Source organism: Myotis brandtii, unplaced genomic scaffold (assembly GCF_000412655.1).
Source record: "Myotis brandtii unplaced genomic scaffold, ASM41265v1 scaffold179, whole genome shotgun sequence".
Lineage (NCBI taxonomy): Eukaryota > Metazoa > Chordata > Mammalia > Chiroptera > Vespertilionidae > Myotis > Myotis brandtii.
Genome location: NW_005356635.1, coordinates 3,650,161 through 3,664,837, shown reverse-complemented (window position 1 = coordinate 3,664,837; position 14,677 = coordinate 3,650,161). Strand labels below are relative to the sequence as shown.

The window sequence follows — 14,677 nt, the reverse complement described above, 5'->3', positions numbered from 1 at the left end:
CATGCACCTCCGCACCTTAGTATTTTACTTCCGCACTGCGCCTCCTCTGAGTCTCGGTATGCTTTTCTCTTTCCTTCTAGTTGTAGAATTTCCACTCAGCCAGCCTTCCTGTGGTTCTGGATGATGTCTGTTCCATCTTTTAGTTTATTTTTGAAGTGGTTGTGCGAGGCAGCAATCTCCGGTGTTTACCTATACCGCCATCTTGGTTTCTCTCCTGGTTTTAAAGTTTTAAATTGAAGTTTTTCTGTTAAAAAAAAACACTTTAACACTTTTTGACTTTCAATATTTAAAGTTAGAAATTAGCGACAAGTAAATATCTTGATATCATGTCAGTGTGTCATTGTATCCAGTGTTTACCTATACTGCCATCTTGGTTTCTCTCCTGGTTTTAAAGTTTTAAATTGAAGTTTTTCTGTTAACAGAAAACACTTTAACACTTTTTGACTTTCAATATTTAAAGTTAGAAATTAGCGACAAGTAAATATCTTGATATCATGTCAGTGTGGTGTCATTGTAATCCTATAAATACTGTATTTATCAGTACATTTTTTTCACACAGTTTGTTGGTAGCCATGGCCGTGGACCACTGGTAATACGTAGATCTGTAAGAGGTGCTAAGAACAAAGTTGGAGTTCATATTAACCTACTAAGGAAGGTTGTTACCAGAAGGACCATAAAAGTATGTTTCTTTCCTAGGAAACAGATTTTTGTTTCTATCTTGAAGTTTCTTTCATGATGTGAATCATGATACAGAACTGTAATGTGACATCTACTATGTATGTGCAGGGACTATCATAAAATAATGTGTGTATTTATATGTATGTATATGTGAAGGCAGTAGAATGCTTACGTTGAGGGTCTACACCACCCCTGTGGGGCATTTTGGAAATTTGTAGTTGTGTTACTGTTTCTTACTGTAGTTATGTTGGAATACTTATACATTACAGTATTTTATTATAAATTCCTTTTATTTCTTTATAATATAGTTATGCCATTGTCTTTTTTAAGATAGATTTGACAGGTAGCTTATAGTATCTGAATTTCATTTTGGGATAGAGGAGACTATTAAGGGGGCATTAGATCTGGTGGGATTGTCAACTTCTCATCAAGATAATGGTATGATGGGGGCTTCTTTATGATTATCGCCATTGGCCAGGTTTCCTCCTGTGAAGATGAGTTCATACACCTCAAAATCTAGCCAGGTGCTTGATACATGCCTTGGGAGTCTTTTCAGTTTTCTTTCTTGTAGGAATCAATTTTTTTTTTTAAATTTAGAATTAAGCAGATTACCAAAAACCACAAACAACAACAACAACAGACCCCTAAAGCAACCATACAAAGTAATATTCCTTCTTTTTGTTTGAAATTGGGACTATGATCAATGAGTTTTACTACAACAAAAACAATAGTAAAATTATGCTTAAGCATAAGAATAGCAGTGCTTTTTGCATTTTAGTTAGTTTTACTTTAACATTATTAGTGTAATTTTTCTTTGTTCATTTAAGGAAGGAATGCTGGAAAAACATGAATATTTGACATGGATCTTGGATGTTTTAGAAAAAATCAGACCAATGGATGATGATCTTCTTAAACTCCTGTTACCATTAATGCTTCAGGTATAGTATATATAACCAGTTGATTTCATGGGCAGGAAATGATCTGATAAGAATGCTTAGGTAAGTAGAGGTGGAAGAGGAAAAAGTTGCCCTTTGAAATGGAAGGAAAAAAATATCTTGACGCTACAACACATGAAGTGATACGAGGCTTCAGTTCTGGCAGTCATTTGTAATGGCCATTTCAGAGTTTTAGCCACATGCCCTTTTTAAGTATTCTCACTACATTGATTTCTCCCATCACTGAGCTAAGCAAACAGCTCTTTAAATACTGTCCCCTTGTTCACACAGATGTCTGTGAAAACAAAACAAGTCATCTCTTTTTAAGGACCCAGAGGATCTTCTATATTCATTTGACATGTTTTGAGCCACTGTGGGAACTTCCTATTTTAATGATTGGTCTAAAATTTGTTGAAATTTAGGTTATCTGGATGACATTTATTTAAAAAATTAAAATTTCTTTGGAAGGGTAATGCATGTACTTGAGTATTCAAACAATGCAAAAGAGATTCTAATGAAAAGTCACCCATTTCCGGCCCCAGTGTACCCTTTCCGAGGCTGCCCCATGCTGGTCCTGTGTGTCCCCTCTGGGGTGCTTGGGCCTGTGCTGCCTAGTAGAGGAGCCGCCAGCCAGATGTGGCAGTTAACTGTTGGAACTGTGACAAGTACAAATTGATATGTGTTCTCGGTACAAAATACACACCAGATTTCAGACTTAATGCAGAAAAAGGGTATATATAATGTCTCAATACATCTTGGTTTGATTACATGTTGAAATGATAACATTTGCCCATATGAGGATAAATAAAATATATTATTCTTTTAAGTTTACCTTTGTTTTTCCAATGGCTATTAGAAAATTTAAAATTACATATGTGGCTTGTGTTATGTTTCTGTTGGACAGCACTGGTCTATACGGTACCTTTGAAGTTTGTCTTTTTAAGTAAAAAGATTTCTGTATTACGATAGTTATTTCACCGACATGACTGAGTCTGGTGTCCTTGTGCTCCTCAGTATTCAGATGAATTTGTTCAGTCGGCCTACCTGTCTCGTCGTCTTGCCTACTTTTGTGCCCGGCGTCTTGCCTTGCTGCTGAGCGATAGCAGTGGCCTCCTCACTGCCCACTCGCCCCACATGATGATAGGACCAAACAATGCGAGCATTGGGGCCCCCAGCCCCGGCCCCCCCGGCCCTGGCGTGAGCCCCGTGCAGCTGGCCTTCTCAGACTTTCTGTCCTGTGCACAGCACGGTCCCCTCATTTATGGACTTAGTTGTATGTTGCAGGTAAGTCCTTTGACCTTGTTACTTATGTTAGATTTCAGTGTAGGAGATAATTGTGGTGGGAATTGCAACAGCTTTCACATCTCAGCTCTAGTTTCTTCCTCAACCACATAATTTATAGATTGAAATTTCATGTTTTTATTTCCCTATGTTAAATCAAGCCAAAAGAAGATCAGTTGCTTTAGTTTAGCAGTAAGTTATTGTGCTTGTTCTTCATGAGGGCCATTAAGTAGTCAGTGAGTAAAACCCTTTAGGGAATCCATGGAACAAGCCAGCTGTATCACTTCTCTGGAAGATCAGCTTCTTCATGCAGCATCTTTAGCTTCCTCAGTTCACATCCTGAGTGGTTGCCTTTTCTCTCTTCCTTTAAATCCAATCAATCCATCCTGCTTTGCTCCATTGAGCATCACTGCTGGTGCCCTGCGGACCATCCCCAGCATGCTGGCCCCTGAGCTGATGCTGTTAGGAATGAGGTACAGCCCTGCACTAGAGGAGCTCCCAGCTTAGTGTTCAGGTCACACTTCTTGGGCTCTTAATGTGTCCAGCTGTTGGCTAAGGGGCTTTGGGACAGGCCTGGCCTTGGAGACATAGTCTCTGCCCTGGTAGAGTTTGCTGCTTTGTCAGGAAGACAGGCTGACAGGCAGTTTCTGAGACTCCGACAAGGGCTGACAGAGGGATGCACAGTGAGCTAAGGGAGTTGAGAAGGATCATTTCTGATCCCACCTAGAATTCAGGGGAGCTTCCTGAGGACATAGTCCTGACTGGCGCTTACAATATGAGTTAAAAAAGGTGGTAGAGTGTTCCTGGCAGAGCTCACAGCAGGGGCAGAGGCTCAGAGGGTTGGCTGGCCCTCTTGTGTGCAGGTCGGTATTAATGGAACATGGAGTATAAAATCTGTTGGGGATCAGCACATAGAAGACCCTTGTGCACCTTATGATTGGGTATAACTTATGATTGAGGATTTTGTGCATGGAAGTAACAGTGTGTGGTTAGTTAGATTGTTTTAGCAACAGTAGAGGGAGGGACAACTTATGGGAGTGAGGAAGTAGGGGAGAGAGAGACAAGGCAAAGAAGTAAGTTTGGAAGAGCCTAGGTAAGTTCAATTTTGGACTGTTTTATCCCTTAGGATCTCCAAGTGGGTATTTTCAAGAGCTTGTTACATGTCTGATTCTGTCTCCTGAGCCAAGATGACCGGCCACATGTAGATTTGAATCATTCAAGGCATGTGGCTGGGAGGGGCGAGGTTACCTAAAGAATTAGTGGTGGGAGAGGCCAGGTGGACCAAGGGGCATGAGTGGTTAAGAGATGGCAGAGGGGATTTCACAGAGATGACCCAGAAAGTTGGGTCAAACTGGAGAGAGAGTGAGAGAGAATTTATTGTAGAAACAAAGACGAGGAGAAGAAGAATACTGAGCATGTTCTGTGTTCTAGGCACTGTTCTAAGTTGTATCATATATTAAGCCATCTAGTTCTCAGAACCACCCTATCTGATAGTAACCTCTGTTATTTTTGTAACACTAACGATGAAAGGTAGTATAGGTCATACCTGAGGTCAGTGGCAAAGCTGCAATTCAGACCAAAATTCTGGATCCAGAGTCCACATTCTTGACAACCACATTAAATGTCTTCTCTAGGTACTGCAGAAAGTTTCGAAATGGAGTTAGTAGTGGTAGTGGCAGTGCCCAGTGGATTGGGGAGGTCTGGTAAGAAGGTGGCTGAACTTGTCTTCGACAGTATGGTGGTGTCTTTGATGATCAGTCAGATTTTGGGTGAGAAGCCAGGTTAAGGCAGGTTGACAGGTGATGCAGAATGAGGTGAAATAATGTTCCTCTTAGTTTGAGAACTGTGTCTATGAAGGCAAGAGATAGAAATTGCAGCTGTGTGAATGAGATTTTTTTAAAAAAAAATTATTTTTGACGGGCGTTATTTCTAAGCTAAGGGTAGACTAGTAGAGGTGAGTCTGGGAATAGTATTTGATAGATCATTGTCTTGGATATGGGAGGCTTTGGAACTAAGAACGCAAGGGAAGGGCTCTGCCATGGACAGGCGGTGAGAACCCCACGGTGTCACAGACAGGATGAAGTGGGGAGGGATAGATGCCAGGGGAGATGTGCACTGGAGAGTTCAGAGACTTTACGGTCCTCCTGTTTGCCATCTGATTTCCACAGACATGTCTCCATACCTCCAAAGGTAGTACTTTTATTTTTCTATTCACTTTTTAGAAAAAGGAAATGTTGCATTCATTCTCTCAGCTCTTTTTGTTTGCTGTTGAGTGGCATGATAGCAGAATGGTTAAGACATATACTTTAAAATCATTCAGACAGACCGGACTTGGGCTCTGCTCTGCCAGTTGATAACTTGGACCTTGAGGCTCTGTTTCCCAAGTGTGAATGGGGGATGATGACAGTTCTTCTTCTTTTTTTTTTAAAAAAAATCTTTATTGTTTAAAGTATTACCTATAGTATTACATATGTCTCCTTTTCCCCCCATTGGCCACCCCCACATCCCCAGCACATGCCCTCAGCCCCTAGTGTCTGTGTCCATTGGTTATGCTTATATACATGCATACAAGTCCTTTGGTTGATCCCTTACCCCCTACCTCCACCTTCCCCTGCCTTCCCTCTGAAGATTGATGGACTGTTTAATGCTTTACTTATTACCAGATGGGTTTAAGATTATGAGAACAGAAAGCTTCCAGGATATTGTTCAGCACAAAGTATGTGTTCAATTAAAATGTGAGCTGTACTATTTACTTTGCATTTTAGAGGCAGCAGGATCAACATAGGAGTGCCAGGCACGTGTGCTGGACTCAATTTGGGGCTGTTACTAATCTCTGTCTCACGTTCCTCTTTCACACAGTTGGGGAATGGGGTTGCTGTGACGTAGAAGTAAGGTGGTCATAGAAAGTAGTTCGGGCAAGCTGGTTGAGTTAGACAGTCTGTAAGGGGCTCAGCCAGGGTGGACGAGCTACAACTGAGGGCCAAGTGCAGCCTGTGAGCTATAATCGTTTCATGTTTCCAATGAGTTATTAAAACAAAAAAAGAAGAATATGAGACAGAAACTATAGATGTTCCAAAAAGCTCAAAACATTTACTGTCTGGCTTTTTATAGAAAAAATTTGCCAACCGTGATGATTACTTCATTTTTATGTTTCCTAGGTTTCCTGTACTAGGTTTTCTGTACTAGGTAATTTCGTAATACTATACTTCCTCCCTTTCAAAGGGGTAATTCTGTCTTAGTTTTGTCTTATCACTTGAAAAGATGAGACTTGGATAAGATATTTTAATCTTACTGGTAAGAAACTGTAATAGTCATGATAAGGTGTCATTTTACTGTGAAGCTGTTGTTATACCTTTTCTTTCTCTTTATCTGGATTTTCCTGCTTTCTCTCCAGACTGTCACTCTCTGTTGCCCAAGTGCCTTAGTGTGGAATTATTCCACAAACGACAGTAAGAGCGTGAACCCAGGCTCACCCCTGGATCTACTGCAGGTGGCGCCCTCCAGCCTCCCCATGCCGGGCGGGAATACGGCCTTCAATCAGCAGGTAGACTTTCTGTTGCAGTGCTTTGATGGGGGTTCTCATTCTTGAGAGTCGTCAGGGCATAGAGGGCCAGGTGAGTTTTAACATCTCACATGCTTGGGTGCCATTTTCAGTTCTGCCCCTCTCTCTGGGTGGCCTTGGGGGGAAGCATGTTGCTCCCTTTCTTCTTACCCTTTGCCAGGCAGTTCTTGCAGAGAGTTCTGCCACCCAGACGATAATTATAGTGGTGTTCCACAACTCTCAAAGTAGTGGTCTGTGATATTTAGTAATTATTATGTTTTTATTAGTGCTGGGTTATTTGGTTCAAAGACTTAAGAAACTTGAACCAAAGAATGGTGACTAATATTTAGAAAAATGTCTCTGTTTTTTCAGAGCAGTCTTATTAAGTTAATAAGCATGACTGGTTGTTTTCATACGTAGAAGAATGGCTTATAGATGATATTTAGAACTTTCACGTTCTATGTGATGTCCTAATATATTTTCAGTTATAAAGGTTTTTTTGTAAGCATTTATTATTAAAAACTGGCATAGGATCACCACTTGTAAATTTTAAAATGCACTCTTGGGGAAACAGGCTGAACTTCCTACAATGCAGTGAATATATAGTTCACCATAGGATTCTCTGCTCATGTGGAAAATCATGACATGATTTAAACAACCACTGTGGCTCTCCAAGCACAAGTTAATTAGAAGTGCTTATTTTTCAGGTTCGGGCAAGGATTTATGAGGTAGAACAGCAGATAAAACAGAGAGGCCGTGCAGTGGAAGTTCGGTGGTCTTTTGACAAGTGCCAAGAGTCAACAGCAGGTACAGAACACAACGGAGGAGTGCTTTTGAACATGGACTTCATCTGCCATGCTTCTGATTCTCATCAACCTGTCCACATATTGGATAAGGCTGCTCTCTGCTCTCTGACGGAGCCACTTAGTGAATTCTGAGGAAGTTCTTTTTTTTTTTTAAATATATTTTATTGATTTTTGATTTTTTACAGAGGGGAGGGGAGAGGGATAGAGAGTTAGAAACATTGATGAGAGAGAAACATCGATCAGCTGCCTCCTGCACACTCCCTACTGAGGATGTGCCCGCAACCAAGATACATGCCCTTAACCGGAATCGAACCTGGGACCCTCCAGTCCGCAGGCCGACACTCTATCCACTGAGCCAAACCGGTTAGGGCATGAGGAAGTTCTTTAGTTTATGCCCTTCAGACCCTGGCTGTCTAGCTTGCCAGGTTTGGTTTTGTTGGCAACTCTTCTATCCTGGGAATGATTTTTTAAAATCCCTTTTGTACCCATAATAATGAGTTTTGTACTGTGCTGTCTGGCCTCATTTAGCCTCTTTAACTGCTTGCTTACTTTTCATTTCTAGGGGTCACCATTAGCCGGGTTTTGCACACATTGGAAGTGTTGGATCGACACTGTTTTGACCGAACTGATTCTAGCAATTCATTGGAGACGCTTTATCATAAGATTTTCTGGCCGCACCAAAATAAAGATAACCAAGAGGTAGTTATTTTTTTCTTCTTTTCCCATTTTATTAGCATATTTTCTTCTTTTTCATTCTATAAATTTTGCCAAAGCCTTCACAATAAAGTGTAATACCTTTTGAAGAGGTCTTCACCCTGAAATCATTCTATTGTACGACTAAAAAGTTCCACCATTATAAAAATGTCCATTGGGCTGGTCTACTAGGTATATCGGTTGGAAAGCTTTTTCTTCATCCTTTTATTGTCATTTCTCATCATTTTCATTTTAGAAGAATATCCTTCATCTAGTGATTGGATTTTATGCAGTGGTTTGGCTTTAATGCAGTGGAAGTAATAGATTTAGCATATCAGAAAGCAGCGAATTAATACCTGTGGTTATGGTCTTTGAAAAATCTATAGACAGTATATTATACAGGATTCTCCAGAGAAACAGAACCAATAGGGGAAAAATGTAAATATAAATATATATACAGTGGGGCCTTGACTTACGAGTGTCCCGACTAACGAGTTTTTTGAGATACCAGCTGTCTCTTGGCCGATTTTTTGCATTGAGTTGATAGAGTAATTTGAGTTAACGAGCTCCTTAATGAGCTCGGTCTTGGAACGAATTAAACTCGTAAGTCAGGTAAACAGAACCAATAGGGGAAAAATGTAAATATAAATATATATACAGTGGGGCCTTGACTTACGAGTGTCCCGACTAACGAGTTTTTTGAGATACCAGCTGTCTCTTGGCCGATTTTTTGCATTGAGTTGATAGAGTAATTTGAGTTAACGAGCTCCTTAATGAGCTCGGTCTTGGAACGAATTAAACTCGTAAGTCAAGGCCCCACTGTATGTATGTATATATATATTAAGAGAGAGAATATTTACAGTCATTTGCCACATAATGATATTTCAGTCAATGACAGATTGCATATATGACGATGGTCCCATAAGATTATAATGGAGCTGAAAAATTCTTATTGCCTACTGATGCTGTAGCCATCATAATGTTGTAGTACAGTGTGTTGCTCATGTGTTTGTGGTGATGCTGGCATAAACAGACCTACTGTGCTACCTGTCATATAAAAGTATCGCACAAAAGTATAGAATATAATACTTGATAATGATAATAAAATGACTGTATTACTGGTTTGTGTATTTGCTGTACTTTTAATTGTCATTTTAGAATGTACTCTTTCTACTTATAAAAAAAAAAGTTTGGTATAAAACAGTATGCTGTATTAAGCCAGCAGCAGCCAGCCTCATACACCTCGTGTTTACCATGTTTGATTGCATCATTTTCTCATGTGCTCAACTTAATCTCATGTTGTTTTGTATGGTAACAAACATTGTACAGGCTTGTAGCCTAGGTGTGTAGTAAGTTAGACTATCTAGGTTTGTGTAGTGCACTCTGATGTTCGTACAACAAAATTGCCTATTGATGCATTTCTCAGAATGTACCCTAATTGTTAAGTGGTGTATGGCTGTATTTTAAGGAATTGGCTCACATGATTATTGGGGCTGGAAAATCTGAAATGTGCAGGGCAGGCCAGCAGGTTGGGGATTCAGGGAAGTGCTGATGTTGCAGCTTGAATCTGAAGGCAGCCTGGAGGCAGAATTCTTTCTTCCTTGGGGTCCTGTATTTTCTCTTAAGGTCTTTAACTGATTGAATAAGGCCCACCCATGTTATAGAAGATAATCTGCTTTACTAAGTCTATGGATTTAAACGTTATTCATATTTTAAAAAAAGTCTTCATCTAAATTGGAGTTTGACCCCAAGACATAGCCTAGCCAAGCTGACACATAAAATTAACCATCACACAGACAGTTGTTATCATATGCTTCCTAGTAATAGATTGTTTCATTACTGAACTTATCTATAAACATCAGATTTTCAGGGTTTTTTTTCCCCCTTCTTATTTTGTGGAGAAATAAAAAGCTTGTGTTCTTTTTACAATGGAAAGTGCCTGTGGTATGTCCAAGTCGTGCTAGGTACCAGGAATGCAGAGGTAAGTTTTAAGACATGGTACCTACCTTCAATGAATACCTTAGTTAACTGATTATAAATACCTTTAGTTTTCATAGTAGTCTTTGGGAATTTCATATATGGAAAGAAGAGAGAACAAAAAGAACCACCACAAATCTTTCACTGTGCTACCTCCACGTGAACTTGATGTGAATCTTTTCCAGATTACTTCTGTTTTGGAATATGTGTGGGTCATCACTCTGCTTCTCGAAGATAAGGTTCATGCCAACTAGGGTGTCCGGATGCTGTGAGTGAGGCACACAGACCCAGTATAATTTCTAACTCGAGCCTAAGTGGAAATGCTTCAGTCCTTCCGGAGAGCATACTGATGATAAAAGACTACATAGTTCTCTGCTCACTGACATCGGACAGAGTGATACTGGGTTCTTCTGGGGGGGACACCTTGAAATCTTTTTTTTTGGAGTAAAGACTTTCTTAGATAAAAGGCTTCAAGAGTGCTAAGATTTATAATATGTAGACGTGAGCTATCTGGAAGGAAAGTAGGGCTACCTGAGATTCAAGGTGTGCTTTTGGATTGCTAACCTGCTTGCGCTAAATGTTGAGTAAAGACTATATTGTTCCCAAGTGAGTTTTACCTAGTCCACCCAAACCGCTTTAGTTTTATGGTTAGCCTGACTACGACGTATCTTTCTAGTTCATGAAATGACCAACTTCAGAATTCCTATGCCTCATTCACACACAGACTTAAGTTACAGGACTCTTAAAGAGAGAAATCATGAGTGTCTGAATGTTTTTGAATAAAATTATATTATCAGATTCTCTCTCAAGCACAGTTATCTCCAATGTGGGTGCCTGAGGTGGGCCATTGGGTGCAAGAGGAAGTGATTAGAATTTCTATTTAGATTACATTTTAAAACAACCAGTTCTGTTTTGTCTAGGTTTTATAATAAACATAATTGTTATGCTGATATTAGTATAGAAACAAATAAATATGTGTTGAGTGAGAGTGTTTGCTAAAAAAATACTGAGCTGAAAAGGTATGTAAGAAATGTTTGGCGATCTCTGCTGTAAGCATCCTCAAGTGAGGGACTTCGCCCAGAATTTGAGAAGTGCGTCCCACTAGAGGGCGATGTGTGCTCAGGGCAGAGAGTCCTGGATACTCTAGTCACAAACACACTTCATTGGAAGGAACGTTAGTGTTGCCCATTTAGGAGTAATTATATTGCATGTTGACTCAACACCAGAAAGATCTGATCTGAGTGAGTGGTTGCTTTGTGATTACTGTGCTGTTTAATGAATAAGACAAAAAACTACATTTTAACCTGTAAGTCAAACTGGTCATCTTTTCTTAATAATTGGTCAGAAAGAATAACTGGATGGAGCCTTCTGAAACATTTAACATGAAATTATTTTTTACAATATGACTTTGGCATCTACTTGTGTGCGTGTGTGTGTTTGTGAACATATGTATGTGTATTAGTATGTATGTGAATGGCAATGTTGCATCTCTGTTTACTCACCACAGGGTTTGCTGTTTACTTGACTTCTGAGTCACATTATATGTTTCTGGAATCCATGTATGAACCATGCAGCTGTATTGACTGCTCAGCTCTGTGACCTCGAACAAGTTACTGGTGGGCTCTGCGCCTTAGTGCTCTTACTTGTTAATCAGCATAGAGCACTTGACCCACTTGTCTCTAAGGAGACAGAGTACTTTCAGAATTATTAAGCACTATGTAAATGTGTTTTAAATTGTTATTATTAGTAATAATCATTATTAGGATTATATTAGAAGAACCAATATAGTGTTATGTTGGAAGTTATAATTCTCTGATAAGGAGGAGTTGTATAAAGTGGTGTCGTTGGTATTCAGATACACATCTCACTTCTTCAAAACGAACTTCCCCTTTTTGATTTTACAATTTGTTAGGGCTTAGACAACGTGATAGATAATAGGATATGCGGCAGCCTCTGCAGTTGCAGTGAGTCTGAGGTTTGCTTTTGCTGAAGTCATGTGTAGGGTCATGAACTGCAGTCTCCTCACATCTGTTTGGGAAACTTGAACTTCATTCTCCTCGATTCCCTTTTCTCTGGAACTGCTAAGGGGAAATGCTATTCTCTCTATTCTCGTGTGGGATGGGGAGAACAGCTATCCAGATGTGATGAGGGGCAGAGGGCCAGGTTTGTTGTGTAATGTCTTGGAGTTTGGTGAAAGCCCATTGCAAACAGTGATGTACGAGATGGGATTCGAGGCCTTGGCCCTGCCCTATGGTTGGAGTGTGGTCACAGGGAGTAGCAGCTGACGTTGTGCCAGGCCTGTGCTTGGGGTGTGCTAGGCCTATAACATGCTTTCACTCAACTCACATAAAATGCATTGTTCCTTTACCCTCCCTCCTTCTCCACTCCCTCCCCAATCCTCAGCTACTGCTTCTGTATCAGGGTTTGGGTACTAGTGTAAGAGCATGAAAGTGCAAATCTCAAAACACCCTCAGTGTTAGTTTTTCTAGATCTGTGCCACTTGATTTTCCATTCAGTGGAGAGTAAGGTGTGAAAATGGCAATTCCTAGGGCAGGGTTGGGCCACACAGGGGCCAGACCGGTGCAGTGCACTGGTGGTGGGCTGCTGTGCACAGGGTGGGCTGAGGTGACCGGGAAATGGGCATGCCTTTTAGGAAAGGGGTGGCCTCTCAGATTCTACTTGGTGTGGCGGACCCACTGTTGCTGATCATCATCATTTCAAGAGAACTGGGATATCAAGATGTGTGTGTAACCTTTCTAAGTCTTATAGCACTCTCCAGGCCAGTCCGCAGGTCTGCTGGTCGTGTTTGCTCGGATGCCTGTCACTTTCCAACTCCTGGTACGTGTTTCATACAACATTTACTCACTCATTTGCCTACTTAGTGTTTTAGAACCATTCCTACTCTTGGTGGTAGAGACAGAGAAGCCGGCATCCCTGTGAGGGAGTTACTGTGTGGGGGTGAGGACCTCCGCTTCCTGATGCTGATGGAGCCCATCACTTGTGAACTCACCTGAGCAGTAGGATGAGGGGTGTCCCCTCAACCCTCCAGAGCCATGCACCACTTCTTCCCTCTTGGCTTCTCTCCTTGTTTTTGTGGGTATGAGGGGCTAAGAAGCTACCTCTTTCTCACTTCTCTCTCTGGTGCCTGGGAAGCAGGCTTTCTCTTCCTGCTGGAAGGCTGGACCAGCTGCTCTGGGCAGAGCTGCTCAGACAGCAGCAGCTTGCATTTCCCCTTTCCCTGCGGGTCCACAACCCCGGCACGCCCAGACTCTGGAAACCTCTGGATTTGCTGTTTGTGTTGTTTGGTGCTTGGAGTATTCACAAAGCATTCTCTGAACAGCTGAGAGGCGCTCATGCTGATGATCTGTGTAGTGGCCTGAGGTCCAGAGCACGTGCCTGACTCCCCGTGGTTCACGCCCCCAGTCAGGCCAGGTCTCTGCAGTGTGGCTGATGCACCACATGAAGCCTCGCATCTATGATGGCCGGGCTTGTCCTGTGTGTATTCCTGCGAGCCTGTAGTTCCTAGGCCAGGGTCTGTTCCTTCTGCTCACCAGAATTTCATCAGCCGCTAGCACCATGCCTGGGGCCCTCAAGTCCTGAGGAGGTACTTAGGAAATTTGGTTTTAGGGCTGCTAAACATGCTGCTGGGATAATGAACTGGAAGGGAGACCCCTGTATTAGTTTTGGCTTGGTATCAAGTTAACCAGTGGTGCCTGTTCAGATGTGTAGGAGAGTGGCAGGTGGATGGGGGAATGTGGTTGACAGGGGAGCGCTCAGCTGTAAAATCAGGTTAGTGTGTCCCTTTGGGGGCATTAGGGACAGTTCACTTACTCATGATGAGTGTCAGTTTCTTCATTTGTAAAAGGGTGGATAAAACACATCGATATTTATAGGGCTTAGGCGGAAACCCTAGCTGCTATTATTATGGATAATGTATTTTGGGAGACAGAAACTTTGGAGAGATGGAAGGAATATGATCCCTTGGGACTACTGTAGACACACTCATACACACTCGCACACAATTATCCATCACACAACTATCCCTCACACTGTCCACTAGTCCATAAAGCACAGCTAGGATTTGCCAGGCTTTTTACATTCTTGGATTTTCACAAATGCTTTTACCCTCGGGGGGAAGACGAAGGGTGGGGTCAGCCCACCCATGGGGAGGTGGCCACAATCCGATATTCTAAATGAGATCATGCTCATCTCAAAACATCCTCATACTTAGGATGTTTTTAAAGCCAAGACTCAAGAAAGTCAAGCACAAGTGAAGCAAACAAGGAACACACAGGCCTGACCCCCATTGAGAGGCCCTGCGCTGAGCGACCGCAGCTGCTGCTGGTGCTGCCAGGGGCCTGCTGGAATCCACTGTGCCTTCGATGCTGCAGGTTTTCCTACTGGTCACCCAAAGGAAGTGTTGCAACAGCTACCATCTACTTTTTAAAAAAATAAACCTATTAGTAAAGGGGCAGTTATGTTAACATAGTGGGAAAAATTGTGTGCCTGGACATTTAGACTTTGCTGGCATTGAGAGGGTCAGCAACACCACCATTTCGGTGGGGTGGGCCTCTGTTTTTGAGCATGTATGCAAGGTCATAAGCACTAGGCCCTGTTTTAAGTGTGTTATATCATCTTGTTTAATTTTTCCCTGGCCTGTGAGATGCATGTCTTAAAAAATTTTTGTTCCCCAACTTTACAGATGAGGAAAGCAAGGTTGAGCGACGATGAGTACATTGCCTAAGCTCATACGCAGCTCATTGGTG

The 14,677-nt window shown here is 41.6% G+C and overlaps 1 protein-coding gene across 4 annotated transcripts in view; it reads left to right on the top strand.

The window, feature by feature from the left end:
* The window catches only part of MED12L (mediator complex subunit 12-like), a 397,491-nt gene that overhangs the window by 112,802 nt on the left and 270,012 nt on the right, over positions 1-14,677 (top strand). For all 4 annotated transcript variants that reach the window (XM_005863465.2, XM_014537429.1, XM_014537427.1 and 1 more), the window contains 5 exons: positions 1,506-1,616; positions 2,628-2,897; positions 6,289-6,438; positions 7,143-7,242; positions 7,804-7,940. In XM_005863465.2, the coding sequence (XP_005863527.1) occupies positions 1,506-1,616; positions 2,628-2,897; positions 6,289-6,438; positions 7,143-7,242; positions 7,804-7,940 (768 nt within the window). The remainder of the gene's footprint in view (positions 1-1,505; positions 1,617-2,627; positions 2,898-6,288; positions 6,439-7,142; positions 7,243-7,803; positions 7,941-14,677) is intronic.